Source organism: Quercus suber, unplaced genomic scaffold, assembly GCF_002906115.3.
Source record: "Quercus suber isolate HL8 unplaced genomic scaffold, Cork oak 2.0 scaffold_612, whole genome shotgun sequence".
Taxonomy (NCBI): domain Eukaryota; kingdom Viridiplantae; phylum Streptophyta; class Magnoliopsida; order Fagales; family Fagaceae; genus Quercus; species Quercus suber.
In genome coordinates this window covers 367,625-395,191 of record NW_027070055.1, presented here as the reverse complement: position 1 = coordinate 395,191, position 27,567 = coordinate 367,625, and the positions used below count along the sequence as shown (strand labels likewise).

The following is a 27,567-nucleotide window of genomic DNA, read 5'->3' as shown; positions in this document are numbered from 1 at the left end:
TCTGCATATAAATACATAAATAATTAAATATATGAAAAGATTGCTCATGGAACCTGGCTTGAGCCCACTTGATTTTGCTCGCAACTATAGTATTCCATGTAGTAAAACGTTATCCACAATAAACTTTTGAAATGTGAGCAATTAAGTTTGAAACTTATTAAAAAGAAACATTCTATCTGATTTTCTGATTTGTTATCTACATAAAATAATACAATGATGATCAAGATTTTTTTGTTTTGTAATTAAAAAAGGATTTTGTTACAAATGTCCTAAGAGCATTTGTTTAGGAAATATTTATAACAACTTATAAGTATTTAGTATTGAACTACAAAGCTACTCGTTGATTGAGACGTAGCTTTATCCAAGTATTTTTATTTCTATGCACCTTAATAATTGATATCCTATAGACGTTTGCAATATTAACGGTGCAAGTTGAGCGTATCAGAATAGCCAGATTTTAAATTCATTATCAATTTATATTATAAGTTTTAAAATTCTATATTTATATAATAAAAACAAACCATATAAAATGCAAGATGCATGACCTGATATTTGTCTTTCCTTTTATAGTGATAGGATTTTTGTCTTAATATTACAGTATTGCATAAGGTTATGATTGCACCATTAATTGGAGCACGGATTATTCAGAAAAAATAAATAAGTAAAAAGAGCATGAATTCTTCCTTAGACCAGGATAAGTGGATAACCAATAAATCTACCAATATACATGTGCATTTGGATTTAACGTTTTCACCTTTGTGTTTTGCATTTTCACGTTTTCTTATTTTCTTTTTCTTTTCTTTGTTTTTTTTTTTTCTTTTTTATTACCAGAAGTTGGTTTCACATTGGACACAGACCTGCCAGTGGGTCCTGTGCACTATGCACAGGACCCACTAGCACTTTGAATGTCCACACATTAGTTTGAAATGGCATTGTTAGTGGGTTCCTGCACTGTTTATGAGACTCACAAACTTCATTTTTTAACAACTTTTTCATTAAAAATAGGTTCTACGTCACTATTCATACATTTAAAAATTATTTTACTACAGTGTTTTCAGTTTTCAGCAAAATAAATTGTATCAAAACAAACTCGTAGCTTCATTTCACAACTCTTTGAATTGTGCGAGAGGGGAGAGGACACCTTTTGGCCACCATGGTTTATATGAACTAATAATTTTTTTATTGATCTTTCATAATTATATAAATCAACAAGTTGTAAAATTAAATATGAAAATAGGCATATCTTTGTAGTATTGTTAATGAAAAAAAAAAGAAAAAACTAAAAAGCCACATAGGCAAACCTAAAGAGATATGCTATGGACGCTAAAATTAGTGTCCCTAGCATTTCTCAAACCTAAAACAATCAACCGCATGCGTGGAGAGGTGGCCTAAGCCTAGCGGCTAAAAATGTTGGAAGTGGGATCGTCTTTATGGAAAAATAGTTTTTTATTTTTATTTTTTCCATTCTCGAAAGAAGTTATAAAACAGAAGACGTGAGTCACATGACACAACACAACACTGGACGATATAGCTTTGCAGGACCCACCCACGTGGACTTCGCAATCAGCTTGTCCAATGACTATCAGTCTTCCTTGCTTTCTCGTGTGTTGGCTAGGCTGCTAGCCGGCTAGGCTTTTTTATTTTTATTTTTTTTGGCATAAATATACTTTTAGTCTCTATATTTTAACGTTTTTCTATTTTAGTCCCTACATTCTATTTTTTTCACTTTTAGTCCTTAAAACCAATTTACGTGTTTCATTTTAGTCAATTTCGTCAGTCAACCGACAGAAATAACTGAGGTGGTAGCCAAAGCAATTAAAATATTATAAAAATGTCACGTCACTCATGACACATCAGTATATAAATTAAAAAAATTAATTTATTAATTTTAACTAAATAAAAAAAATAAAAACATAATTAAAAACAATAAAATCAAACCCAAACCCAGAAAATCATACCCAAGAACACGAATTCAGTATTAAAAACAATAAAATCAAATGCCTATGAACACAAGAACACAAACCCAGAATCAAACCCAAGAACAAAACCCTGTTTATTTCAAACAATCAAACTCAAAATCAACCCAGAAACCTCAAAAAAAACCAAGCCAAACTCAACTCATTGAATCAAACCCAGCCAAACCTCAAACTCAAACTCAAAATCTCAAACCCAGAAAAACCCAGCCAAACTCAGCTCATTGAATCAAACTCGGTTCTTTGATTTTTTTTTTTTTTTTTTTTTCTGGTTTCATTTTTTGGGTTTGGGTATTTTGCCGATCTCCACGCCCCAAATGCCAATCTTCAAACAACCAAACCCCAAACACCAATCTCGACACCATCCAACCAAACCCAGAAACTGCCACCACCACCGCCACACAACCCACCTCTACCATATGACCCACACATCCCAAAACTTCCACCACACGACCCACACAGCCCATAACCTCCACAACCCGTCAATCTCCACCATGCCGACGCTGATCTGCACGGCCCATAGAAACCCCAAATGCTGATCTCCACGCCCCAAATGCCGATCTTCAAACAACCAAACCCCAAACACCAATCTCGACACCATCCGCTGATCTATAATGAGAGAGAGAAGGAAGAGAGGGAAGAGAAATAATAAGAGAATGGGTGGTGGCTTGCAGTGGACTGGACAGTGGGTCCGGCCATGGGTGGCTCTAGTGATGGTGTTCATGACCATGGGTTTCAGCCTTGAAGAGAATGGGTTTGAAGAGAAGAGAGAGCAACATGAGAGAGAGAGAGAGAGGAGATGAGAGAATGAAGAGAGAGAAATAGGTTTGATTCAAATCTGATCTGGATTTTTTGTGTTTGATTCAAATCTGATGTATTTTTATGTTTTTTTTTTTTTTGATTTGATTTGGTATTTTTATGTTTTAAATTTTGTTTTTATGTTTTTTAATTTTGTTAAAATTAATAAATTAATTTTTTTAATTTATATGCTGATGTGTTATGGTGATGTGGCATTTTTTATAATATTTTAATTGCTTTGACTGCCACCTCAGCTATTTCCGTCGGTTGACTGACGGAAAGGACTAAAATGAAACGCGTAAATTGGTTTTAGGGACTAAAAGTGGAAAAAATAAAATGTAGGGACTAAAATGGAAAAACGTCAAAATGTAGGGACTAAAAGTGCATTTACGCCTTTTTTTTTCCTTTTTTTCTTTTTTAAAGATAGATCAAGACATATATTAATTGAATAATAACAAATGATCTGGACAAGGTTGAATCCTAATCCTAAAATCGGATTACCAACAATGATCTGAACAAGGAAGTAAATAATAGTTGAATCCTAATCCTAAACTGAACAAGGATAAATCTTCCTCTTGTCTAGGACTAGCAATAGCATTGTTGTTAAAAAGTTTAGGTAAGATATTTACCAAAATGATCTAACCACCACTTTTAGTTTACTATAATCTTTGTATCATTAAACGGATTGAAATGGGATCGGTGTTTCACCTAAAGCAATTAATCCGCTTAAAAAAAATTACTTTCTTTTAATATTATTTAATTTAATGGTTGAAATTGAAACTTGCCTTTTTCAACTTTCAATCTCAGCCATTAATTATAATTGTATAAGGTGCAACCTTATCTCAATCCTCAATAAACACTATTCCCTTCCAATTCTTCCATTCTAGAAAGCAATGATCACCATTTGCGCCCAATTCTATCCAACGCCCCTATCATGATATTCTACTCTATTCTCACAATGTGGAATCATATGAAAAGTCATTCACTCAGACTTTGAGTGTTCCATCCTATATCAGGATGGATCCCAATTTCCAAGTTGCGAAAATCATGCTAAGGACCAAAACTTGACAATAACTTTTGAATAAGCAAGGTTTCGGATAAGAGTTATCTAATCATCAAAAAAATATTAAGTGGATGGAGGGAGTTTGTATTATTAACAACAAAAGATTGAGGAGAGGAACTCTAAACTAGAGATGGCAAAAAATCTCCTTTTTACGTGGATTTTATCCATTCCAACTAAGGGATGGGATGGGATGGGTCTTACCTGTCCGTTTTCAAGTGTATAAATATACAATCGACAAAGTTTGGGTACATCCATATCAAATTTCGTGCTAATTGGATAGTAATTATTATTTAATCCATAAACTTATTTTTTATACATAATTTTAGATTATAAAAAATTAAAATTTAAACATTTAATTGATAACATAACTATTAATATTTGATCTTTTGAAAATTTTGCAATCATTGAGGATATAAAAAAGAAAAAGTTATCCAATGGTGGATTTTCACAATTCACATCTAATAAAAAGACAATTAGATAAATGAAAAGTTTGAATTTAGAGAAAAACCTTGTCCTATTTTAGTTGTTCTTTTTTTTCTTTTTCTTTTTTTTTTTTTTTTTTAATAATGTGTGTGTGAGAACTACCTAAAACCATCTCCATCTAAATCTTCATTAACAGGACTTAAAGATTAAAGATGGGCACAGAACCAACCAGGTTACAGGGACGGACCAATTGGGTCAGGTTATGTTCCACTATGTTATACTCCCAATGTATATAGTATATACATTCCAATATTCGATTTTTCTAGCATCAAAACAATGTCTTCATACTAACTTGTAGAGCCTCATAATTACCACGGAGATTATAAATCCCCCCAACACTGGGAAACAGCAAACAGGCCTGAGAAGCATTGTTCATAGGACATTAGCTTTTAACAATATGGCACATGCCTCGAGTGTGGGTGAGGATTTTAGCATGGGGTAAGCGTGGAGTTCATGGCTGAAATGAAAATGAAAGCCACCAACTTTTGGTGTTAACACCTTGTCCCGATGTTGGAGGCCAAAACTCGAAAATGTTCGTCTACGTACACTGTTTCTTTAACGAATTGTGAAACTCACATCTGACCAACACAGAAAAAATTTAATTAAATTGAGCCATGGGGGTTGAGCCATTGACATCTGCATTAAACAAACAGGAGAAGATTGGACCTGTAGGACCAAGACATTAAGGATGAGTTTGGCTTTAGCTTTAAGTTTTTAGCAATTATGTACAGCTTTTTAAAACCTCAATTTTTCTCTTTTTTCATACTTTTTCAAAAAATTTCAAGATACAAGTATATTTTAATACACTTTCAACGAAAAACTCGATAAGTTGTTCTCAAACAGATCCATTTAAACTCCTTACTGATGCAACATAATCTCTCTCTCTCTCCCCGAAAAGGTGGTCCTAACATAGACAGTAATCACAGGACTAGAAACAATCCTAGATCACAAAATAAGAAACATTGATTGCATTCAACAATATAATAAACTCGCTACAAGATTAGTCCTCACCTCAACTCAGAGTAGTGAAACAGAGGTATGAAAACGAGAAAAATTAATCGATCAGTGATAGTCAAACTACATATAGCAAGCAAGTTAGCTAAACTAATTAGCGAGTATGATGTCACAGAAGAGCACCTAATCTCAATATGCAAGCTCAGCTAGCACATGGGACGCGCACAAGTAAGCTACACAAGAACATCAAGCAAAAGACACGTTCATATTTGCAAAAATAATTCCCTAGAACTCTTTTGAGTTTACAAACAACAACAACAACAACAACAACAACAACAAAAAAATAAAAAAATAAAATAAAATTAGAGGCACCCCCTTTAACTATGTTATCGAAGAGCTCGAGCAGGCACCAGACAAATGCCTCCTGATCAACTCTAACTTGTTTTACAGGTATTCGCAATCCAGATCAATTGTGCAATTACTGTACGTCAACATCTCTCAAGATCTGCACCAAAAAAAGAAAAAAAAAAAAAGAAAAAAAACATTTCTCAAGATCATGGCAACAGCAGCTATCAACTTGAGAATATCATCTCAAACACAAAATAAATTGTGGAAATATCATTTCAAAATCAAAAAAGGGGACATACAATCATCGTAATATTTACAAACTCTCTCTCATTTATAAGCTATAGAAGAGCAAAAGGCTAAACACTTTGCTAAGGGCTTGAAAATTATTATTGGAGGGTGATGCACCTAGCCTAGGAAAAGGAGGATGCAAACATCCAAAAATCAATTACATTTCATTTCAATATCCTCGCTTTCCTTGTTAGCATCAGGAATATCCCTTGGAAGGAGGCCAAGGAGAGGCAAAGGCAACAATGAGCTGAGATTGCAGAGGATTATCAATGTGGCTAAGTTGTCAAAACTGTCTTTGGTAATCCCAAAGAGCTGGGTCAGACCAGCACCTATTAGCCCCCCAACAACGCTTCCTCCATTCGATATAGACATTAGTGTTGCAAAAAGTGTGGCTTCCATTCCCTCTGGACATAATCTTGCTGCTAACACAAGAACAGGCATGAAAGAAGCCTGCAATAAATTTACAATTAGTTTCATACTAGAATCAGCAGGATCGTTCTGCAAAACAAGGGATAAAACAGATTTTTTTTTTTTTTGGCTAATAATTCGAAGGGAAAAAAGAAAGGGAAAAAAAAAAAAAAGGCTTGGACAAGATCCATTAGAAGTAATAAAATGGTTGAGCAGAAAACAATGGTACTATGAAAGAACATATATCATCTCATGCATGTGGCTACATTAGATTCATCATATCAAACGTAGAACCTATGTTATAGTCTATTTCTTAAAGGAACCATGCATGTCTTTGGATAGAACTTTCTAACTTCCCTGAGATTCTATTTATTTAAGGTAAAATGTACTGACAACTTTGAACTTTTATGATTTTATCTAGTTATAGCAACCACCCTGAACTATTTTTTTTAGCCAATATAAGTCTTCAAATATCAAGTAGTGGTAACTAGCTCCTACCAAGCTACCATTGGTTCCCAAGGCCTAATGAGATCCATGATGTCCTAAATTCAAAACTACTAATTAGCATCTTGAGACAACCCCCACCCCCCCCCCCCCAAAAAGAATTTCTTGTTGAAATTATCTGGTGTGTGTTGGACGGGACACTACACACACCTGGTGGAATAGTACAGTACTCAAAAAGTGCAGGAAACCCATGTTAGCCAAAAAAAAAAAGACAAAACTAGCTCATTTACATCAACACTCCATCCAAATTGATAATAATGATTTACCATGTGCTAGTCTCATAAGGCATGTGAGAAAATATAAAGAAAAAAATGGAGGGGAAAAAAGAGTTGTCAACAAGAAAAAGGAAGTGATTAAGAGCGTATTCAAAGCCACTCTCTCTCAAAACATAGTTGCCCCATTAGAGGATCGAAGATGGATTCAAACCCTAGTAAGATCCTCATGAACAGTGAGATTCGAGATCCGGGTACAACTGCTTCATACACGTCACCCATGAATTTAAAGTTCTTGAAAGACAGCACAGAGAAACTTGGCATCAATGCCAGGAACAACAATAAAATACCTCAGAGCTTGTCATTGCTCAGATCAATAGCTATAAGCTTGTTTTGGGTGCCCAGAGAAAGAGGGGCTTGTATGGACGAGAACTAGTTGAATGAGAGCATGAATTGCTGCAGAGATGGAAGGTCGAAAAGAAGGGCTGGTATGGAGCCATTAAGTCAGTTGTAACTCAAATTGATTGCTTGCAAACAAACCCATAATTCGGAACCTCTCAGGGATTGTTGTTCCTTCTAAGCTGTTATTGCAATTGGAGCCAAGGAAGGCAGGAAAGTCAACAAGATTCTAGTGCAACTAAATAAAATTCAAGAGTTGTTAGTGCCTTTTACTCTTTATTTAATTATTAATCTATCTAATTAGGTCCAAAACTATCTCCAACAAGATTTAAACCAAACAACCCAAATATGCATTGAACATTTTGTCAAGGAAACTAAAAGTCCTTCCTAGTAAGCAGTTACTGGAGCCAGGCAAGTCTCCAATCACTATGCTATGGAAACTACTGCCTTCCAAATTAAGGACAGTCACATGCATACTTTAGGACAGTCACAGCAAGAGTTAACACAAAAATGGTTTTCACCAAATGTACAGAGAAGTAAAACGGCACAAATAGAAACATGTACATCACCTGACCAAGAACTGTTAAAATCAAAGAATCCCCAATAGCAAACCACTCATCACTTATACCAAACTTCCGATTCAATCCAGTTACAAGAAAAACCTGACCAAAAACCAACAATAGAAAAATAACAATTAAAAAAAGGACAAAACAAATCATCGGGTATACTCAAACAAAAATGTAAATCATCTCAAATAACCTTAGAAGTAAACCTGAGTCATCCCAAGAGCTGAACCGAAAATGGTTGTTACGAGAAAAATCTTATGCAGTGGAACATTCTTTAGGAATCCATTATAAAGTCCAACACCAAGCAGTGATGCCACTGAAGTAACAAGCTTCACACGGCCTAAAAATTCCGGAGTGAAACCAAGCTTATTTGTGCTGTGACAAATTTATAATGTCAATAAATGAATAAGATTATTGCAGATTCAATGTAAATGCTAAAGCTGAAAGGTTACAAATAGCAATGAAAGACATTCACAAATTGGACATACGTAAAGTAGAACATGGCAGAGTCTGACTGCGGTGTTGCCTGCCACAGAAATATAAACAAAGTAGGAAGAAGTACACTGGGCTGCCTGACAGCATCCCACAACTGAATTATGCTCTGCTTTGAACCTTCAATAAAGCTAAGACTGGCCAAAGGAAGATTTGTTCCTCTTGTTGGACCACGCACAGGCTGTTCTCTTACAAGAACAGCAACTGCAGAAGTAATCAGTGGTAGCAAAGCCGTGATTCCAAAAACAAACCTGAAAAATTAAAATTGTAACCAAAATGATTGCTTTGGATCATTATCAGTCATAGGAAATTATCTCCATACACAAACCACCTTAGTTACCTTACACCATAAGCATCCACCAGGGAGCCACTAAAATAGGAGCTCACAATTCCACCAAAAGCTGAGGATCCCCAACATAAAGACTGGAGTGATCCTGACATGCTTTGTGACTCACCACGAGCCCTTTCTACAACCATGGAATCTACAACCTACAATGTACTTCAGTTTTTGACATAATTTGTAAAGTATGCCACAAAAATGAATAGCGAGACACCCAAAATCAAGCAAACAAAATTTCCTTTCCTATCTTTGGCATTAGATAGGAGTTAAACATCCAAGAGATGGACCTCCTAAGGGAAACCAATTAGAATACTCTTGTCACATGTAGTATTTGTACATCAATGCAAGCCTTCACTTACAATGTAAAAGTCCTGGGCTTGCTGCTTTCCTGTGACCTATTCTGTTATTGTAAGATCTTCGGCAAAATGCTCCCAAGACTATAGCAATAGGGATAGGGTTTTGGAAATTATGGATTGGTAGGACTGTGGTAATAATTTATCCAGAAATACAGGAATTTGCGTCTTGTTGGTTGTTAGAGTGGTCATAGCTTGTAGGCAGTCACTTTCCAACTTTATAAATTATTACAGATGATCTCAGGCCAGGCCTTGCCTTTGTTCTCTGAGGATTTGGGGTAGCATATCATTAATAGCAAGTGCAGGTGCTAGGTTCACACGTAGTGGGAAATGTTTTAAGGCACTGTAGATGCAAAGACATCTCCTTCTAAGAAATTTCTATATGTAAAGCCTTGTCTTCCAACAATGAAAAACTGAAAAATATGTGAACCCTACATTATGGTAGCAAATATTTGTAAAGCTCAATATGCAATTCATAAGAATATATAGCTTGCATAACACTCAATCATTCATTAACAATAACTAACAACGCAGCGTTTTATAAGGGATACTTACAACATCAGAGAAGGCAACAGAAAGTGATCCTAGAAGTATGCAGAAAGCAAAGCATNGAGAAAATATAAAGAAAAAAATGGAGGTGAAAAAAGAGTTGTCAACAAGAAAAAGGAAGTGATTAAGAGCGTATTCAAAGCCACTCTCTCTCAAAACATAGTTGCCCATTAGAGGATCGAAGATGGATTCAAACCCTAGTAAGATCCTCATGAACAGTGAGATTCGAGATCCGGGTACAACTGCTTCATACACGTCACCCATGAATTTAAAGTTCTTGAAAGACAGCACAGAGAAACTTGGCATCAATGCCAGGAACAACAATAAAATACCTCAGAGCTTGTCATTGCTCAGATCAATAGCTATAAGCTTGTTTTGGGTGCCCAGAGAAAGAGGGGCTTGTATGGACGAGAACTAGTTGAATGAGAGCATGAATTGCTGCAGAGATGGAAGGTCGAAAAGAAGGGCTGGTATGGAGCCATTAAGTCAGTTGTAACTCAAATTGATTGCTTGCAAACAAACCCATAATTCGGAACCTCTCAGGGATTGTTGTTCCTTCTAAGCTGTTATTGCAATTGGAGCCAAGGAAGGCAGGAAAGTCAACAAGATTCTAGTGCAACTAAATAAAATTCAAGAGTTGTTAGTGCCTTTTACTCTTTATTTAATTATTAATCTATCTAATTAGGTCCAAAACTATCTCCAACAAGATTTAAACCAAACAACCCAAATATGCATTGAACATTTTGTCAAGGAAACTAAAAGTCCTTCCTAGTAAGCAGTTACTGGAGCCAGGCAAGTCTCCAATCACTATGCTATGGAAACTACTGCCTTCCAAATTAAGGACAGTCACATGCATACTTTAGGACAGTCACAGCAAGAGTTAACACAAAAATGGTTTTCACCAAATGTACAGAGAAGTAAAACGGCACAAATAGAAACATGTACATCACCTGACCAAGAACTGTTAAAATCAAAGAATCCCCAATAGCAAACCACTCATCACTTATACCAAACTTCCGATTCAATCCAGTTACAAGAAAAACCTGACCAAAAACCAACAATAGAAAAATAACAATTAAAAAAAGGACAAAACAAATCATCGGGTATACTCAAACAAAAATGTAAATCATCTCAAATAACCTTAGAAGTAAACCTGAGTCATCCCAAGAGCTGAACCGAAAATGGTTGTTACGAGAAAAATCTTATGCAGTGGAACATTCTTTAGGAATCCATTATAAAGTCCAACACCAAGCAGTGATGCCACTGAAGTAACAAGCTTCACACGGCCTAAAAATTCCGGAGTGAAACCAAGCTTATTTGTGCTGTGACAAATTTATAATGTCAATAAATGAATAAGATTATTGCAGATTCAATGTAAATGCTAAAGCTGAAAGGTTACAAATAGCAATGAAAGACATTCACAAATTGGACATACGTAAAGTAGAACATGGCAGAGTCTGACTGCGGTGTTGCCTGCCACAGAAATATAAACAAAGTAGGAAGAAGTACACTGGGCTGCCTGACAGCATCCCACAACTGAATTATGCTCTGCTTTGAACCTTCAATAAAGCTAAGACTGGCCAAAGGAAGATTTGTTCCTCTTGTTGGACCACGCACAGGCTGTTCTCTTACAAGAACAGCAACTGCAGAAGTAATCAGTGGTAGCAAAGCCGTGATTCCAAAAACAAACCTGAAAAATTAAAATTGTAACCAAAATGATTGCTTTGGATCATTATCAGTCATAGGAAATTATCTCCATACACAAACCACCTTAGTTACCTTACACCATAAGCATCCACCAGGGAGCCACTAAAATAGGAGCTCACAATTCCACCAAAAGCTGAGGATCCCCAACATAAAGACTGGAGTGATCCTGACATGCTTTGTGACTCACCACGAGCCCTTTCTACAACCATGGAATCTACAACCTACAATGTACTTCAGTTTTTGACATAATTTGTAAAGTATGCCACAAAAATGAATAGCGAGACACCCAAAATCAAGCAAACAAAATTTCCTTTCCTATCTTTGGCATTAGATAGGAGTTAAACATCCAAGAGATGGACCTCCTAAGGGAAACCAATTAGAATACTCTTGTCACATGTAGTATTTGTACATCAATGCAAGCCTTCACTTACAATGTAAAAGTCCTGGGCTTGCTGCTTTCCTGTGACCTATTCTGTTATTGTAAGATCTTCGGCAAAATGCTCCCAAGACTATAGCAATAGGGATAGGGTTTTGGAAATTATGGATTGGTAGGACTGTGGTAATAATTTATCCAGAAATACAGGAATTTGCGTCTTGTTGGTTGTTAGAGTGGTCATAGCTTGTAGGCAGTCACTTTCCAACTTTATAAATTATTACAGATGATCTCAGGCCAGGCCTTGCCTTTGTTCTCTGAGGATTTGGGGTAGCATATCATTAATAGCAAGTGCAGGTGCTAGGTTCACACGTAGTGGGAAATGTTTTAAGGCACTGTAGATGCAAAGACATCTCCTTCTAAGAAATTTCTATATGTAAAGCCTTGTCTTCCAACAATGAAAAACTGAAAAATATGTGAACCCTACATTATGGTAGCAAATATTTGTAAAGCTCAATATGCAATTCATAAGAATATATAGCTTGCATAACACTCAATCATTCATTAACAATAACTAACAACGCAGCGTTTTATAAGGGATACTTACAACATCAGAGAAGGCAACAGAAAGTGATCCTAGAAGTATGCAGAAAGCAGCATCATACTTGCTGTCAACAAAGCTGGCCATCAAACTCCATGAGAGTGCACCAAGAAGTCCTGATAAAATCAGGTATGACCTTCTTCGGTAACCGAAAAGTGGAACAGAATCGCTGCAGTAACCAATCAATTCTTCAAATGAAATACAGACAAAAATACATACACTTCCTAGATAACCGGAAAGAAAATTGGGAGAGATAAAAGATAGACTCAGTCGCACCTAATAAACCCATATAGAGGTTTGATAAGCCATGGTAATGCAGAAAAACCAGATATGACAGCTGTCTAGTCAACCACATATACTTTGTCAGTGCTCTCAATAAAAAATAAAAATAAATTAACTAATTAGCTTAAAGAAAAGATCAAGTTTCCTTGCATATATTTCTAACCTTTAAAAGAATGCTGTATATGCAGAAAGTTTTTTTTTTAATAAGTATAAGCAGAAAGCCTCTGAGAACATTGGTCATAATATTACATCATTGGAAAGGATCATGAGTTACTCTTTGCAGTCACAACATTAAAGGAAGGAACAATGCATAAGTTAGATATCTAATCTAAAATTCCTAAGATGATCAACAGAACTAATCACAATCACATACCTCCGCAGGATCTAGATGCAAATCGTCCTTTAAGTAAAAATTGACAGCAAGCCTTGCAAGGCCTAATACACCTTGCACAAAATATACCATAGCAACTGCAACATTATCTGGGGACAAATCCACCCCAAAGCATTTTATAGCACTCATTCGATATTTGTTCTTGTGGGCAGTTTTACTAGAAGAGGATGTTTCTCCTTCCACATCTGTTGCTAACATATCCCCTTTTCCTGCACCTGCATAAAGCATGCATATAAAGAATTAGACAAACACAGGATAGGGCCATGAACCAGGACACATCGCCCAAATATATTTTTTTTAAGAAATAGAAAGTAAGAATGAAGGAGCAAGAAATAAGGGCAGAGGAGGAAGCACTGAAGCCAAAACTATATCCTCAGATAACACCTTGGTGTGTTTCTTGATATGGGGAAAAAGACTAAAATGCCACTCCTGGTCAAGATTAGTTTCTGAAAGCTAGAAAATAATCAAAAAGGTTCAACCAAGGAGCCCCTCAACCTCAATCAACTCAAGTATTTAATTCAACAAATATGCCACCCAGTCTCCAAGTTAAGTTCCAATAAGCTTAAAGATGCCCAAAAGTATTCAATCAAAGAATTCCCCAGCACAATTAGTACTCCAAATTAACACACATGTCACACCAATTTTTGGTTAAATTTCTCAAAGCTTGAAAATTTATAATGGTACATGAGCATCAGCTATCCTAGCTAGTAAATTTTTCTGCCCTCCAAAAATAGAAGTGTTAATAATGTCCATAGGGTTCAAAAGATGGGAGAGAATTGCCTCCCACTATTTAGCCTGTATACCCAACCGACCTCCAACATAAGAAAAAGACCAAATCAACAAAATAATATGTGTTGAATAAAAGAGTCACTCGCCCCAGTCAACCTCATTTAAGTTACAAAGCTAAAATTATAATTTCTAAAAATTACTTTTTCTTTTTAATATACACTTGGTTCCCATTGGTCTTCAACCCAATACCTCACCTATACCTGCAAAAACGCTATTGGAGTTAGAGCTCACTAGGTAAGACTTTTAACTTGCTTGGAGACCTAATTCACCATTGTTCTTCAGCAACTCTGTGGTAGAGTGTCAGTTGTTAACTGTCCGTCGTAGGTTTGAATCCTACTTGGGGAGATTTGATTCATTCTAAATTCTTTTATTAGGGAGGGTTCTACATATCTCCTTATTTAGGAATTTAGTAGAAAGGAATGAATTGGCAAAGAGGGAATGCCAATTCAATTCCATTTCATTCATTACTTAAGGAATTAATAAATCCATTATCACTATTACTTAAGGAATTAATAAGAAATTACATTGTTATCCTCATTTCCTTCAGCCTATTTAGGAGGGAAATGGGCAAAAAGAATTGGAATGGAAAGAATCTTTTAAGAATATTCCTTCAAATCCCTTGTTTGGGAGTTTAAGTAAGAGAGAGCCAGAAGAACATTCCTTTATTTGGAATTTTAAATAAGAGGAAATGGATAGCTAGGAAGAAACACTTATTCCTTCCTTTTCCTAAATAGCCCATTTTTTTGTTCTCCCAAGATTGAAAGAAATGGAGTTTAATGAAATTTTCTAAAATGTCCATAATTCGTGTTTATATTTCACAATTTTTTTGTAATACCCCTCTCTTACTATTTGCCTCACTCTACCTAATGATACATCTTATTTTTTTCCCTACCCCTTATTTTTGTAATCAGATCTTGTTGTCTTACACAAAATGAGCTATAATTTTTTTTTTTTTTTTTTTTTGATAAGTAAGAAGAAAATGAGCTAGCCATCATCGTGATCAATTTGCCTTTTGTATAGTCCCAAATTTTTGGAGTTGGCCATAGATCCTTAACCTTTCTTCTTCGCTAACGTGAGTGTCTGGAGCTCATAGAGCACCTAACTAATCCCTTCAGTATGTCATGTGTGTTGTCCCTTATCCCACACACACCAAGTAATTAAGGAAGGAATCCTTTTGGGGGTAACCCCAAGATGCTGAATAGAAGTTTTGAACCTAAAAACTCATAAATCTCATGAGGCATTGGGAACCACTAGACCAGCCCTATGGTGTTAGAATTCTTTTTTACCACTCTATTTTATTCTATTTGAAGTCATACTCTCTCTAACTTCCTTAACTGACAAGTCATTTTTTACTACCTGTACTAGTGTTATTTTTGGTTTTCCTCTAGCTTTTTCTTTCCCCAAACCTAAATCCACTCACCCATTTCTACTAGTACATTAATAATTCTCCTCTGAATATGACCAAACAATCTCAAGTAACTATCCCTCTTTTTTCCTACTAATCATATAGAAGTAATAAAAATATAGTAACAAATGACAACATCTGACATTGTTTTATTATTATTAAAGGAGGGATATAATAGGTAATGTTTTTATAAAATTATTCCTTTTCATTCTCTCTAATGGTAATCCCAAAGAACTTACATTCCATTTCTTCTAAAACATTCAAACAAGACAATTTAGTTTCATACCTTTTCCACCAAGAGCCTGTCGCTCAACTGACACCTCCTGGTATTCCCAATGGACACATCATTCAAATCCCATTCCCCCAACTATCGAATTATTAAAAAAAAAAAAAAAAAAAGTTCCATTTCTTTTCCTTCCTTAATAATGCACTCATTCCATTCCTTTATAAACTTTCATTCAAACAAAGCCTAAAACAAAAACAAATATAATTACTAATCAACATACTCATAGTTATATATTTATGTCTTTTCCTTTCCTTCAAACACACTAGAAAGCGCGCGCGCACACACTCCATCCTATTCCTTCATGAACTTCCAAGCACAGTGTTAGAGTCACTGTAACATCAATTTCGTTATCAATTCAAAATCTTCATGCATTCACAACCTAAACCAATCAGCTCCAATTGCATCATCATCATCATCATCATCATCAAAATTAAACACACACAAAAAAAAAAAAAAGCCTCTTTTTTATGCCTACACTACCAACCACAATTTCCAAGACCCCAAATTTTTCTCAGCAACCAAACATAACCCAAATCGGGGAAAAAAAAAACAAAAACAAACGTACCGGTTCTGGAATCCAAAAGTGGACCCTGGTCTTCATTGTCCCACCGGTGAGACGGCGCCGGCGGCATCGGAATGGCGACCGACATGTCCTTATCCGGCAGCTTCCGTCTCCTCCGTCGAGTCCGAGAAAGCAGAGGTGGTGAGATTGAGGAGAAAGAAATGAAGGGCAAAATTGGGTTTTGGAATTGAAAAGGTACGATTGAGATTATTGCAGAAGAAGAAAAAGTCGACGGTTTTGCCATTTCTTTTATAAAGAAGAAGCAAAAGTACTAAAATAGTAACTGAATTTAATTTTTTTTTATTTTTTATTCGGCCAAAAAAAAATATTTACAAATTATATGTTTGGTAATGTGTTTTTAGTTTGTTTAATTAATTTGGTTTTTAGATTTGATTTCTTTTCATTCAAAAAAAAAAAAAAAAAGTTTATTTATCAGTCTTTCTCTCCTCCCATTTTCGTTTGTGAGGATAAGTTACACAAATTACCATTTTAAGCTAATTTTCAATGGAAAACTTTTTATGATTTTTTTTTTTTTTGGGCTTTTTTTCAATATTTGGTAATATAAAAAAATTCAAAAGAAATTTCTTTTTGGTCAATGGAAAATCATATTTCGGAAATATATGATTTGTTTTTTAGAAATTGTTTTTGGCTAAAATATTTTGGAAAATAATTTTATCTCGCAACATACTAAATAGAGGAAGTTAAGAACCAATATAAATGCTATTGAAAACAACTCTATCTCATTTTGAGGCCACTATTATTTTTTTATTTTAAAGATAATTTTTCAAAAAGTATCTCATTTTTTAGATAACATTAATATCAAATCACTCCATAGTGTAATTTAATTTTAATTTTTAGAAACAATTTGATCAAATTTTTATTGTCACACACCTCATTTGAGTAATAATTATTCAAAACTCAAAAATTAATATTTACATTTTTTGGCAAAATGGAATATAATTAAACAAAACTACAAATTACAAATTCTTACAATACGAAAAACCCAAAGCATCCTAAAATAACAGGTACATAATAGAGGAAGTGAGGTGTGAGTACAAAATAAAGCTATCACTACTAAGAGACCCTTCCTTTGCCAAAAGATCTGTGCATTGGTTCCTTTCGTGGAAGATGTATTGGATGTGGACAGGGATGGAGCCACTGTTGGACTAGTTTAAATATATATATATAATTATTATTGTGAGGATAAGAGTCCAAAGTTATATATGGGGCTTTGGGCCTTATCCGAGGACATGTATATGTCCGAGGAGGAGTAAATAATTGGGAAAAACCCAAAGTTAAGAATCACAAAAGAAAAGAATGGAAGCATATAGTCCAAGGAGTAGCTCCTTCTTGGATACGATGAATATCAGTCAAATAGGTACTTGAGCGACTTAGGTGACCTTCCAGGAAGTTTCAACGATAAGGATGAACTTCAGGCATGTACAAAGATGATAAAAATACAGAAATATCTAAAAGAAAAGCTTCTACCACCGCATTAAATGCACTGCAGCAAATTTTCTGGTCGCATTTATGTGGAGAAGATTCCTGAATAGTGCAGTCTCAACCACCACCATTCACAGAGAGCCAAAGAAGATGTCTGATAGGACATATACTCGAGTTAAGGTTTTAATAATTAACAAGTGTACGATCAAGATGGTCTGAAAGGAAATTATATAATGTAAAAGACCTCCCATAAAAGGGGGATCGGAGGATATAGAAAAACAAAAGAGAAGAAGATTTACTGTAGCACTAAAGATTGTATTAGCTTTCAGGAACAGTAGTTCAGTTCATAGTTCATCTCCTCGAACACCAATTTAATCAAGTTTTAAGTGTGTTTTTGTACTTATTCATCTTTTAAATTCTTATTAGCCGTTGTTTAATTCGCAAATAGCTCAGCTCTTTTACCTACTCTCTACAAATTCATTGTATTTGGCTCATTAGGCTCACATCCCACATCTTTTGAGCTTGGGCTACAAATCGTGACCCTACAATTATATATATATATATGTGTGTGTGTGTGTGTGTGTGTGTGTGTGTTTGTTTGTAGCAATTTTTTTTTTTTAAATTAAAATTTTTTCCCTTAAATTAAATCATTGATTTTTTTAAGAGTAATGTTATACTCACAAACTTTTTTATAAATTGTTGTGATAGCAAATTTTTATTGGTTCGCATATAAGGCTAGCACTTACATCATTTTTTTACTTATCAATAACCACTTATTACGTCAACTATTTATTAAAAAAAAAAAAAATTGTAATTCTAGCATTTTCCTCATTTTTGTGACCACAAAAAAATTTATAGATCTAAAATCTAAAAAAAAAAAAATTACAAGCCTAAAAAAAATTAGGAATCATAGCTTGAAATCGCCGCACACTGCCAACAATAAAGCCGCCCCCCTAAGTCAAAGTTCTGGCTCCGTTCTTGGATGTTGGTTTCCTTAAGAAACTGGAGAATGGACCTCCAATCATATATCAAAGCACTACAAGGGTGAGATGAATTAGTTAAGAGATCATGCTATGTAAGGATTGTGACCATAACTTTTGCATCTTGTTAAACAATGAGTTTCCCAATATTTAGATTCTTTGCCACAACCAAACTATCACAAATGCCCCGAAGTTCAACAATCATGGCTAGTTTTTTAAAATTAAAGAATTAAGATATGACTGTCTCATCTTTTGATTTGCCAAAAAATTGTAAAGGTTTTGATAGCTTATGTGGAAAAAAAAATGAAATTCATGCAAATGTTTTAGACGAAAACAATAATTTAACCTAAAATGTGTTAGCTTAAGTATCCCATAACATTCAAACTACTACTCCCTCATGCACAAAATGTATAACATATTTCCTGATAAAATTAAAAAATAATTGTAACATATCTCGTTATAATCAGAAAAAATTGGCTAGGATAGTGAAATTCAAGCCTAACTACGAATGATGGCACTATGGTAAAAGAAAATGCACATTTCTTAACATTTTGAACTATGTGTCCGTTTGGAACAACTTATTTAGTTAAAATTGAAAACATTTTGCTGAAACTGCAAAAAAAAAAATGTTAAAAAATAAGTTGAATAATATATTATGACTCATGAATAATATCAAAAAGTATAGTGAGACTCATAAATAGTAACAAAAATAAGCTGAAAGTGAAGATAAGCTAAAAAGTTCAAGTCATTCCAAACACACCCTATAAGTTAAACAACTAAAAGAAAAAGGATAAGGAAAAGAGATGTGAGTGCTTACCAACTTTTCCTATCAAACAAAAACGTTGCTAATGTCCAACCAAATCAATTGCGCATCAAACTTTGATAGCGATCAAAGTTAAAAACCGTGGCACAATGTGAGAGGTGAGTCGTAGAACATAGAAATGTGGAATGGCCTAGTCCCTTCAAAAATCAAGGAGTGAAAACCTCGAACCATTTGGGCCGTAAACTCACAGCTGGTGGAAAGTTTTGATGAGCCCAAAGTCATGGCACGTCCATTACATACCGACACCACCATGTGTGGACAACATGAGACCATGTCAACCAATGACCTTTCGACAACACAGGATGCCTATTGTAACAACAAAGCAAACTTTATGGGCTGTAAACAGTAACAGTAGACACTGCCATAATATGCAAGACGTGGATCCCAAACATCCACTACTCTGCTTGCTGATCCTCCTACACTCTCTCTATATATATCACTCTGAGACCAAACATAAATGCCACAACTACTTACTACTACATTTTCTACTACCTAGTACCTACTTGATCACTCATAGCCTATTAGTGAGTTCAATATACAAAAGCTCTTTGGTAATAATGGCAGCCTCATCTGCAATGCAATCCATCTTGGCAAGCCCTTTGACCCGTGTAGTTTCTAACAGGTCTACTAGGGTAAACCAGTTTCTAACTATTCCCACTGGTTATGTGTCACCTGTGCCAAGAAATACTAGCAGCATGCGAGTGCGTTGCATGGCAAAGGTAATGAAATGCTACCTCATCGTGAAAAATATATATATATATATATATATTTCCTGCCTCTCCTTCTGGGTTTCATGTTTTTCTTCCTCCTCTTCTTCTTCTTCTTCTTTCTTTCTTTCTTTCTTCTTCCTCTGGTTTCGGTCTGCTACCTGACTACCTCTTCTTTGTTTTTTGTTTTTTGAACAACAAAAGCAATTCTTTGTTTTGTGGTGTTTGTGAGCCCCACGTAATACTCATTCCTTCCAAGCTCTTTTGTTTTGTCCACTTGAATTTAATTAAAAAAAAAAAAAAAATTTCTTTGTCTTCTTTTTGTGAACCTCACGTGACTCATAATATATTTTTTTTGGAAGGAAAGTAAACGGAGAACACGACAAAGGCATAATATCACGTAACATACCCCTTTACATGGAATGGAAACTTTCAGCCTTTTAATTCCACAGTCACTAAAATTAGAAAAAGCATAGGATTATAAAAGAAAATTTACTTCTTTTTCCCACAATTGTGATGTGAGAGTGTGATTGATGAAAAAAATATTATGACTCATATTTGATTGATGGTTAACCACTCATAATTTATCACGTAAGAATTGTGACAAAATTAACCTATTAGTTCAAATATTTACTTATAACTTTAAAACCTTTAATAATTTATTATATGAATTTTTTTTTATCAAATATATATATATATATATGTATTTATAAAATATTTGTAAGCTCGAAACAGAACGACAAAATAAGCCCGTACTGAAACATTCCGTTCTACTGGACAAACTGAAATGGGTTCTGAAACAATATTCATAACATTGATGAAATCTATGCATCATGACATTTTTATTCTTATTTTTGTCGAAAATTCAAAATCTGATAGAAATAATTTAACATTCATATAATTATGATATGCTAATTGATTTATAATTATAAGTAAAGTTCATGACCGTACGATTCTTTGTCTTTGCACTTTGCAGAAAGAGCAACCAGATGTGACAATTTCTACACCCAAGGTAACTACCCTTAACCCAAGGATACTTCACCTCTTTTTTATCTCTTTTTTTTTTCTTTTCTTTTTCTTTTTTTCCCACTCATTAACCCAAGATATACAATAATAATATTTCTTGAAGATCCATTTTTTTACCAATTAGTTTAAGCACACACAATTATTCATTAATTTTTTTCACAACTTGCTCAGCAAATTATAATTAAAGCAAAATTATTTTCACACAAATTTATTATTAATCCAAATTTAATTATAAACAACTTATAATATGTCACTTTGATTTTGTGAAATTTTTGTCTTTTAAGTTTATTCATTTTTTTTTTTACTTTTTGAGTAATACTAAAGATACAATTATAATCAGCAATATGGCTTGTTCGGATGAAAGTAATATAATTCTTACTTGTTTCTACCAAATAATCATACTTTTATAATCATACTTTTATTAAGCTCCAAGCAAAGTAAGTCATGTCAACCTTTATGGAAAATGTTGTTAATAGTTATGTGTATAACATTAGTTAAGAGTATTTTGTGACGGGTGCTTCCCCGTGATTGACAGGCCAGCACAAACTTCTTAGACTTGTTCGCATTCAGTGGGGTTGCACCAGAGAGGATCAATGGCAGACTAGCAATGATAGGCTTTGTTTCTGCAATGGTAGTGGAGTTATCCAACGGCGAGGATGTGTTTGCCCAGATATCAAATGGTGGTATCCCATGGTTCTTAGGAACTAGCATTGTGCTCACTCTTGCATCTCTAATTCCTTTGTTTAAGGGAATCAGCGTGGAGTCCAAGTCAGAGGGGGTGATGACCTCAGATGCTGAGATGTGGAATGGGAGGTTTGCCATGTTGGGTTTGGTTGCTCTTGCCCTCACCGAATATGTCAAAGGTGGAACCCTTATTTAGGTCTCTGATGTACTGACTCGGGCCAACTTGTGTCAATGAATATTTAAGTTCCATGTAATTTGGAAAGCAAATCATGTAATTTGTTTTTCAGTAAATTAGATTTCAAGTTTATAAAGGAATAAAAACTTATATGCAAATGAGTTTATCAAAATTAGTGGTCCTCTCTAAATATGTTTGTCTACTCTTGCCGTTGCCATACACGTAGAAAGATTGGAAAATTTTAAGCTCTAAGGTTCACATTAATATTTCAATTTATATTCCTCATGGCCTGTAGAGCGGATCTGCAACAGAACAAAGTGAATAAAATGTGTTATTAGATGATAATTAGTTAATTACAAGCCTTTCATAGTAGATATTTTATATTTATAACTACCTCGAAGCGAAATTATGACCACATAATATGAAATATGTTGATTTTTAGTAGTGCAAGTACGACCCACATAATACAATAGGACTTATTGTAGACATAATATTTGCAAACTTGCATGCATGATACAAATTACCATTTCAAGCTAATTCTTGATGGAAATTGTTTTGTGAAAATAGTTTTTCCTGTTTATTTATTTATATATTTATAAGTAGCATAAAAATAGTAATTCAAAAGAAAATTATCTTTGATCAATGAAAAATCTTATTAAAAATATGATTTATTTTTTAGAGATTGTTTTCAACTAAATTTTTTTGGAAAACAGCTTTATTTCACCCCAATACTAAATAAAGAAAGTTAAAAAACAATATGGAAACTATTAAAAACAACTCTATCTCATTTTGAGGCCACTACCAATAATATAAAAAAAATAAGATAGTTTTTCAAAAAAAAAAAAAAAAGTCATTTTTTAGATATCATTAATGTCAAAACAAACATAGCATAATTTCATTTTAATTTTGGTTAGAAACAAATTTATCAAACTTTTTATTGTCACATGACTTCATTTGAGTAATAATTATTCAAAATTCAAAAATAAATATTTACTACTCTCATGACTAATTGATATTATATATATGTCAAAGTTATTGCTACGTTAGATCACTTATGTAAATTACTCACTCAAATTTGAGTGTTATCCATCTATCTAGGTGGTTCAATGTTTGTGTATTACAAATTTACATAGTAGTCAATTCTAACTCTATTGTAGTCAAAATGGCCAAAATATTTGTTTCATGCAATAAATTGAAACAGTTAATCCTTTTGTTATAATTTATTTTGACCGAGACCCATTCTCAAAGCTCTTTTTTTTTCCTTCTATTTGTACCTTTATTAGTTTCTATTTCTATCTTCTATTCTCTTATCTCTTTTTCTCTCATATAAAATGAATTTTATTTTATTAATGTACAAATTAATCGAAAATAAAAATACTTTGAATTCAAAGAATGGCTGGTGTATGAAAAGTTGGAGCCGTATTGGTTAGGGGAGTCCTAGCTGCTGAGCTTCAAAGTTGGGCCAAGTGAATGAGTCTTAGACCCAAAACAATGCTAATTTGGGGTCTTGTATGCAGTACAAAATAAAATCAAAATCTTCTATCTCTTTCTCTCTCTTCTGTCATTATTCCTCCGATGCGCCGGTGCCACTTATCGCCGGCGGGACTTCTAGCAAGGGCGACTTGATAGGGTTTTTGGCCGGATCGTGAGAATTTAGGGTTCGTTGAATGGCTCCGGCGCGTAGACGCGGAGCGAACAACAAGGCGAAGGCGAGGAAGAGGCAGTTAAGTGTGGGCGATCTTGTCCTTGCCAAGGTTTCCCTCTTCTCTCTTTACTGCGACTGCTACTGCTAGGGTTTCTTTTTGTAAATAGCTTTTGTTGAATATGTGTTTACAGATTAGCAAACCTGAAGAATTTAAGCATCAGCCTGATCCCAAGCAATACTTCGTCGAATTCTTTGGTACAAAAGAAATGTAAGTATTTCTTACACATTGTGATGTAATTTCATTAACCTTTTTTTTTTTTTTTTTTTTGTTAATGTATGTCTCTTCTTGAAATATTATCTTGGAAAGCCTAAATATTTGTTGTCCAACAATATCCAATCGATCAAATACACACAATTTGGGGTATCACATACTTGTTGACCAAAAGTAATGTTAGATTGAAGTTTTCCAAATTGGTATTATGTGTGCTACACATTTGACCTCATATATTTACATTGAAGTATTACTGGTCCCTTATTGAGCATTCACATCTCCCATATCCTATAGCTCTGGTTCGCTTGGTTTTCATTGTGGAGAGAAAAAAGTATTGATGGGGAAAATATGTGGAAGCTAATTATGAATCATGATGTGAAGTTTTATGTAGAAATAACTTGGTTGTTTCAGAATTGTGGGGCAGTTTTATGGGTATTATTTTAAAATAAGAATTTATAGTTCTTATACAGTTCATTGTTGGAATCATGGTAAATTAACTTCAGCCTATCCCTAACTCCATAAATTTTATGGTGAGCAATGCATTAGATAAGAAGCCCATACATCACAATGTATGGAAAGGACATATGCAGCATGCACTGCATTGCCAATTCATAGGTAGGGTTGGGTGTCACACTTCTTGCCAGGAGAGCTACCATGCCATTAAGGGCTAGTTAATAAGGGCTGCAGCTTTTCAAAAATATTTAAAGCTGAACTACTTTGAGAAGTAGCTCTTAATTTGCTTCTCAAAATCCCTAAAAAGCATTAATTGCCTCACAAAATTGGCGAAGAGCATACAAAAACCCTTGGCTGAGATCAAGTTTGCTTCTCATTTTCAAAAGCCAAAGCACCCTTGGAAAAGCTTAAGAAACTAGGTCTTAGTATGGAAATTTTGTAAGATTAATTTGTGTGGGCATTTCCATTAGGGGAGATTGAATTTTAATTTGATTATCATCTTTGAGGATTTTATAATTGAAGGAAATATTTGGAGGTTACTTGGGAGATACTTTGACATACTAAACTTATTATGATAATGTGAGTTGACTTTATAAATTGTGTAGGTTTGTATGTAATAGTTGGTTTTATTATATTGTTGATTTTTAAGTGTTTATATATTGCAACACACACACATACATACATATATTACCTCTTTATCAATCTATTTTATTTTCAAATAATTGTTTTTATTGTTCTTGCATTAAACATTTACCTATAAAAAAAATTGTTTTTACTATTGACCTGTGCTAATTACTGTGTGAAATTTGGTTAAAGCTGCCCCATTCAGTGGCTTAGAATGAAATGAAAGTAGTAGAAAAGAGGTAAATAATGCTTTTGAATTGAGTGGAGGTTTATGATATATACTATTATATAAAGTGTGTGTTTGGATCTTGATTATAGGCCAGCTTATTGCTTTTTTTCCCCATACTATTTATGGGTCCCACGTGAGTCCCTTACTTATTTTATTTAGTTTTTACTTTTTATTTACATTATTTTCAGTAAAAAGTTAGATAAGTTGTTTCCAAATGGACACAAAGTGAGGCCTTTAGTTGGTATCACATTTTGAACTCCATGACTTGTCAATACATATATGCGTATTAGTTATTGGTCAACTTATCTCATTCATTCCTAGGCACAAATGAGCAAAGCACTTGTTTAAAAACCTTAACAGGCCATGATGTACTCTTAATAGGCCATGACGTACTCTTCCTCTTAACTCATCAAACCAGTTTAAATATAAAACCAATAATTCCATACACATTTGAAGCAGCAAAATTTACAGCATCAAAGTATCATTTGTTCATTGTTTACATGTTATTGATATGCATCCTTATTGATGGTTTTTTTTTTTTTCACTGTAATAATTTCAGTTTTCTTCACCATATTATATTACTTAATTTATGATTTTTTTAAGAAATATTTGATTAAGTTGTTTTTGTTCATCATATAGTAGCTGGATGTGTTTATTTGATTTTAGTGAGGCTGCTTTAGTGTAATATATATTCTTAATCCTTTAAACATTGATTTTTTTTTTCAATGGCAACCCCAAGGGGTAGCACAATTGATTGCAGACCACACCCCAGAATGTTCTCATTTCTTAAAATATTGTACTGTTCTAATACATTTAGTGTTTGGGTAAGCAATATTTGTCTGATGTAGAGCCTCGCTATCATTTACATGTCTGCTGCTGGCTGAGACGACCAGCCCTATGCAGTAACCCGTTTGCATTATCTGTACACTCCAACATGTGATGTTTACTGTTTATTTACATTATCCTATCAGAGATCCACGCATATTTTAAAGATAACCCATCAAGTTTTCTCTCTTTGGTTTGTGTACGTGGGTATAATTTTAACTGAAAATTTTGTCCATTTTAGGTATTTAGCGATCTTAAAGATAGGTTGAAATGTTCTAGGTCAATTTGTAGGTTAAGTTAATTTGGTAAGAAATCTATGATATACTTTGGTTGTATGAAAACTGGTTGAAATTCTGTGTTATTTCTCTTATGGGATGGTTCTCCCATCCATTTCTTTTTGCATTGTGTTTCTTATTCTCCCATTGATTAAGTTGACAACCTCAGGAATTTAGCTTCTTACTTTTACCTTTGGTTACTTCTCCTCCATTCACAGAGGTTTTGTTGCCCCTGCGGATATTCAGGCATTCACTAATGAGCTAAAGAGTAAATTGTCTGCCCGATGTCAGGGCAAAACAGTTAGGCTCTTTTCTCAAGCTGTGAACGAAATCTGTGTGGCATTTGATGAGCTACAAAATAAGAAATCAAGTGGTTTCAGAGATGGTGCCGATAAATCTGATGTTGGGCGTGAGGCTTTATCTGTTAATGAGGTAGAGGTTGACTTAAAGGTTGAGACAGGTAAGGCGACATACAGTGGAGAAGCTTTGAATGAGTCTTTAAGTGATTCTGGCTCTAAGTTGGGGCGCTGCTCACAGAGACAAGGTGGAACTGACATTCAAGATGTAAATCCTTCTATATCCTGTAGTGCAAATGATAGTTTGTCTCCAGGTATTTCCCCTGAGAAAAACAATAGTAAAAGCGGTGGTGGAAACCGTAAGGAACATGTATTAATGACATCCAGTCCAGATAATTCTTTCTTTCCAAAGGAAGAAGCAAGTGATGATGAATTTGTAGAAGATGCTGTTTGCACTAAAAGCAACATGGTAAGGAACAGAAAGCATTAACAACTGGTAAAAAGTTGAAGAAGATGGGTACTGTGTCAAAGAAAAGACATGAAGGTGCTGTTGAAGTACACAAAACTGGTACCTCTGCTGTAATATCATTAAAGGATGGAAGTGATGGTTGTTCTGTTGATCACCCTGAATCTGTTGAGCGATTGAAAGATGGAATTAAGGGCAAGATTGCATCTTGCAGTGTGCGTGAATTTTCTCTGAGTCCTCTTAAAGCAGATTCTGATATCAATGCTGGGAAAAAATCGGAAGATCTGCTAAAAGCTAAAAAGCATGTCATTGTTGCTGATAATATGCTGGACTCTGGTGTTGTTTCTGATAAACAGATCAAGGGAAAACTTTCTGGCAAATAAAAGAGGACCCAAGATAGACAAGGAAAATTAATTTTGTTTTATATTTGGAATGTTGATATTGTATAGAAATAAAATTTGTATATTTGTTTTACTTATCTTTGTGTTATTTTGTTTTAGATTGTAATGTTAGGATTTG

General features: G+C 34.3%; 3 protein-coding genes across 3 annotated transcripts; 2 read left to right on the top strand and 1 right to left on the bottom strand.

Annotated features, from left to right (window-relative positions):
- Positions 1–5,862: 5,862 nt before the first annotated feature.
- On the bottom strand, positions 5,863–16,390 carry LOC111987481 (folate-biopterin transporter 1, chloroplastic). Its single transcript, XM_024019205.2, has 9 exons — positions 16,130–16,390; positions 13,067–13,299; positions 12,688–12,752; positions 12,418–12,580; positions 11,510–11,658; positions 11,166–11,420; positions 10,884–11,052; positions 10,681–10,773; positions 5,863–6,357 (listed from the first exon to the last, which is right to left on the bottom strand). Exons 1-9 carry the CDS (start codon positions 16,368–16,370, stop codon positions 6,061–6,063), a joined length of 1,665 nt encoding a protein of 554 aa, XP_023874973.2. The 5' UTR covers positions 16,371–16,390; the 3' UTR covers positions 5,863–6,060.
- A 3,450-nt stretch (positions 16,391–19,840) lies between these two features.
- Positions 19,841–22,122, top strand: LOC111987464 (early light-induced protein 1, chloroplastic). Its single transcript, XM_024019182.2, has 3 exons — positions 19,841–20,091; positions 21,056–21,091; positions 21,641–22,122. The coding sequence occupies exons 1-3, from the start codon at positions 19,930–19,932 to the stop codon at positions 21,983–21,985; spliced, it is 543 nt and encodes a 180-aa protein (XP_023874950.2). The 5' UTR covers positions 19,841–19,929; the 3' UTR covers positions 21,986–22,122.
- A 1,177-nt stretch (positions 22,123–23,299) lies between these two features.
- On the top strand, positions 23,300–27,329 carry LOC111987411 (protein HUA2-LIKE 1). The gene is made up of 3 exons (XM_024019129.2): positions 23,300–23,718; positions 23,801–23,877; positions 26,505–27,329. The coding sequence occupies exons 1-3, from the start codon at positions 23,632–23,634 to the stop codon at positions 27,070–27,072; spliced, it is 732 nt and encodes a 243-aa protein (XP_023874897.1). The 5' UTR covers positions 23,300–23,631; the 3' UTR covers positions 27,073–27,329.
- The last annotated feature ends 238 nt before the right edge of the window (positions 27,330–27,567 follow it).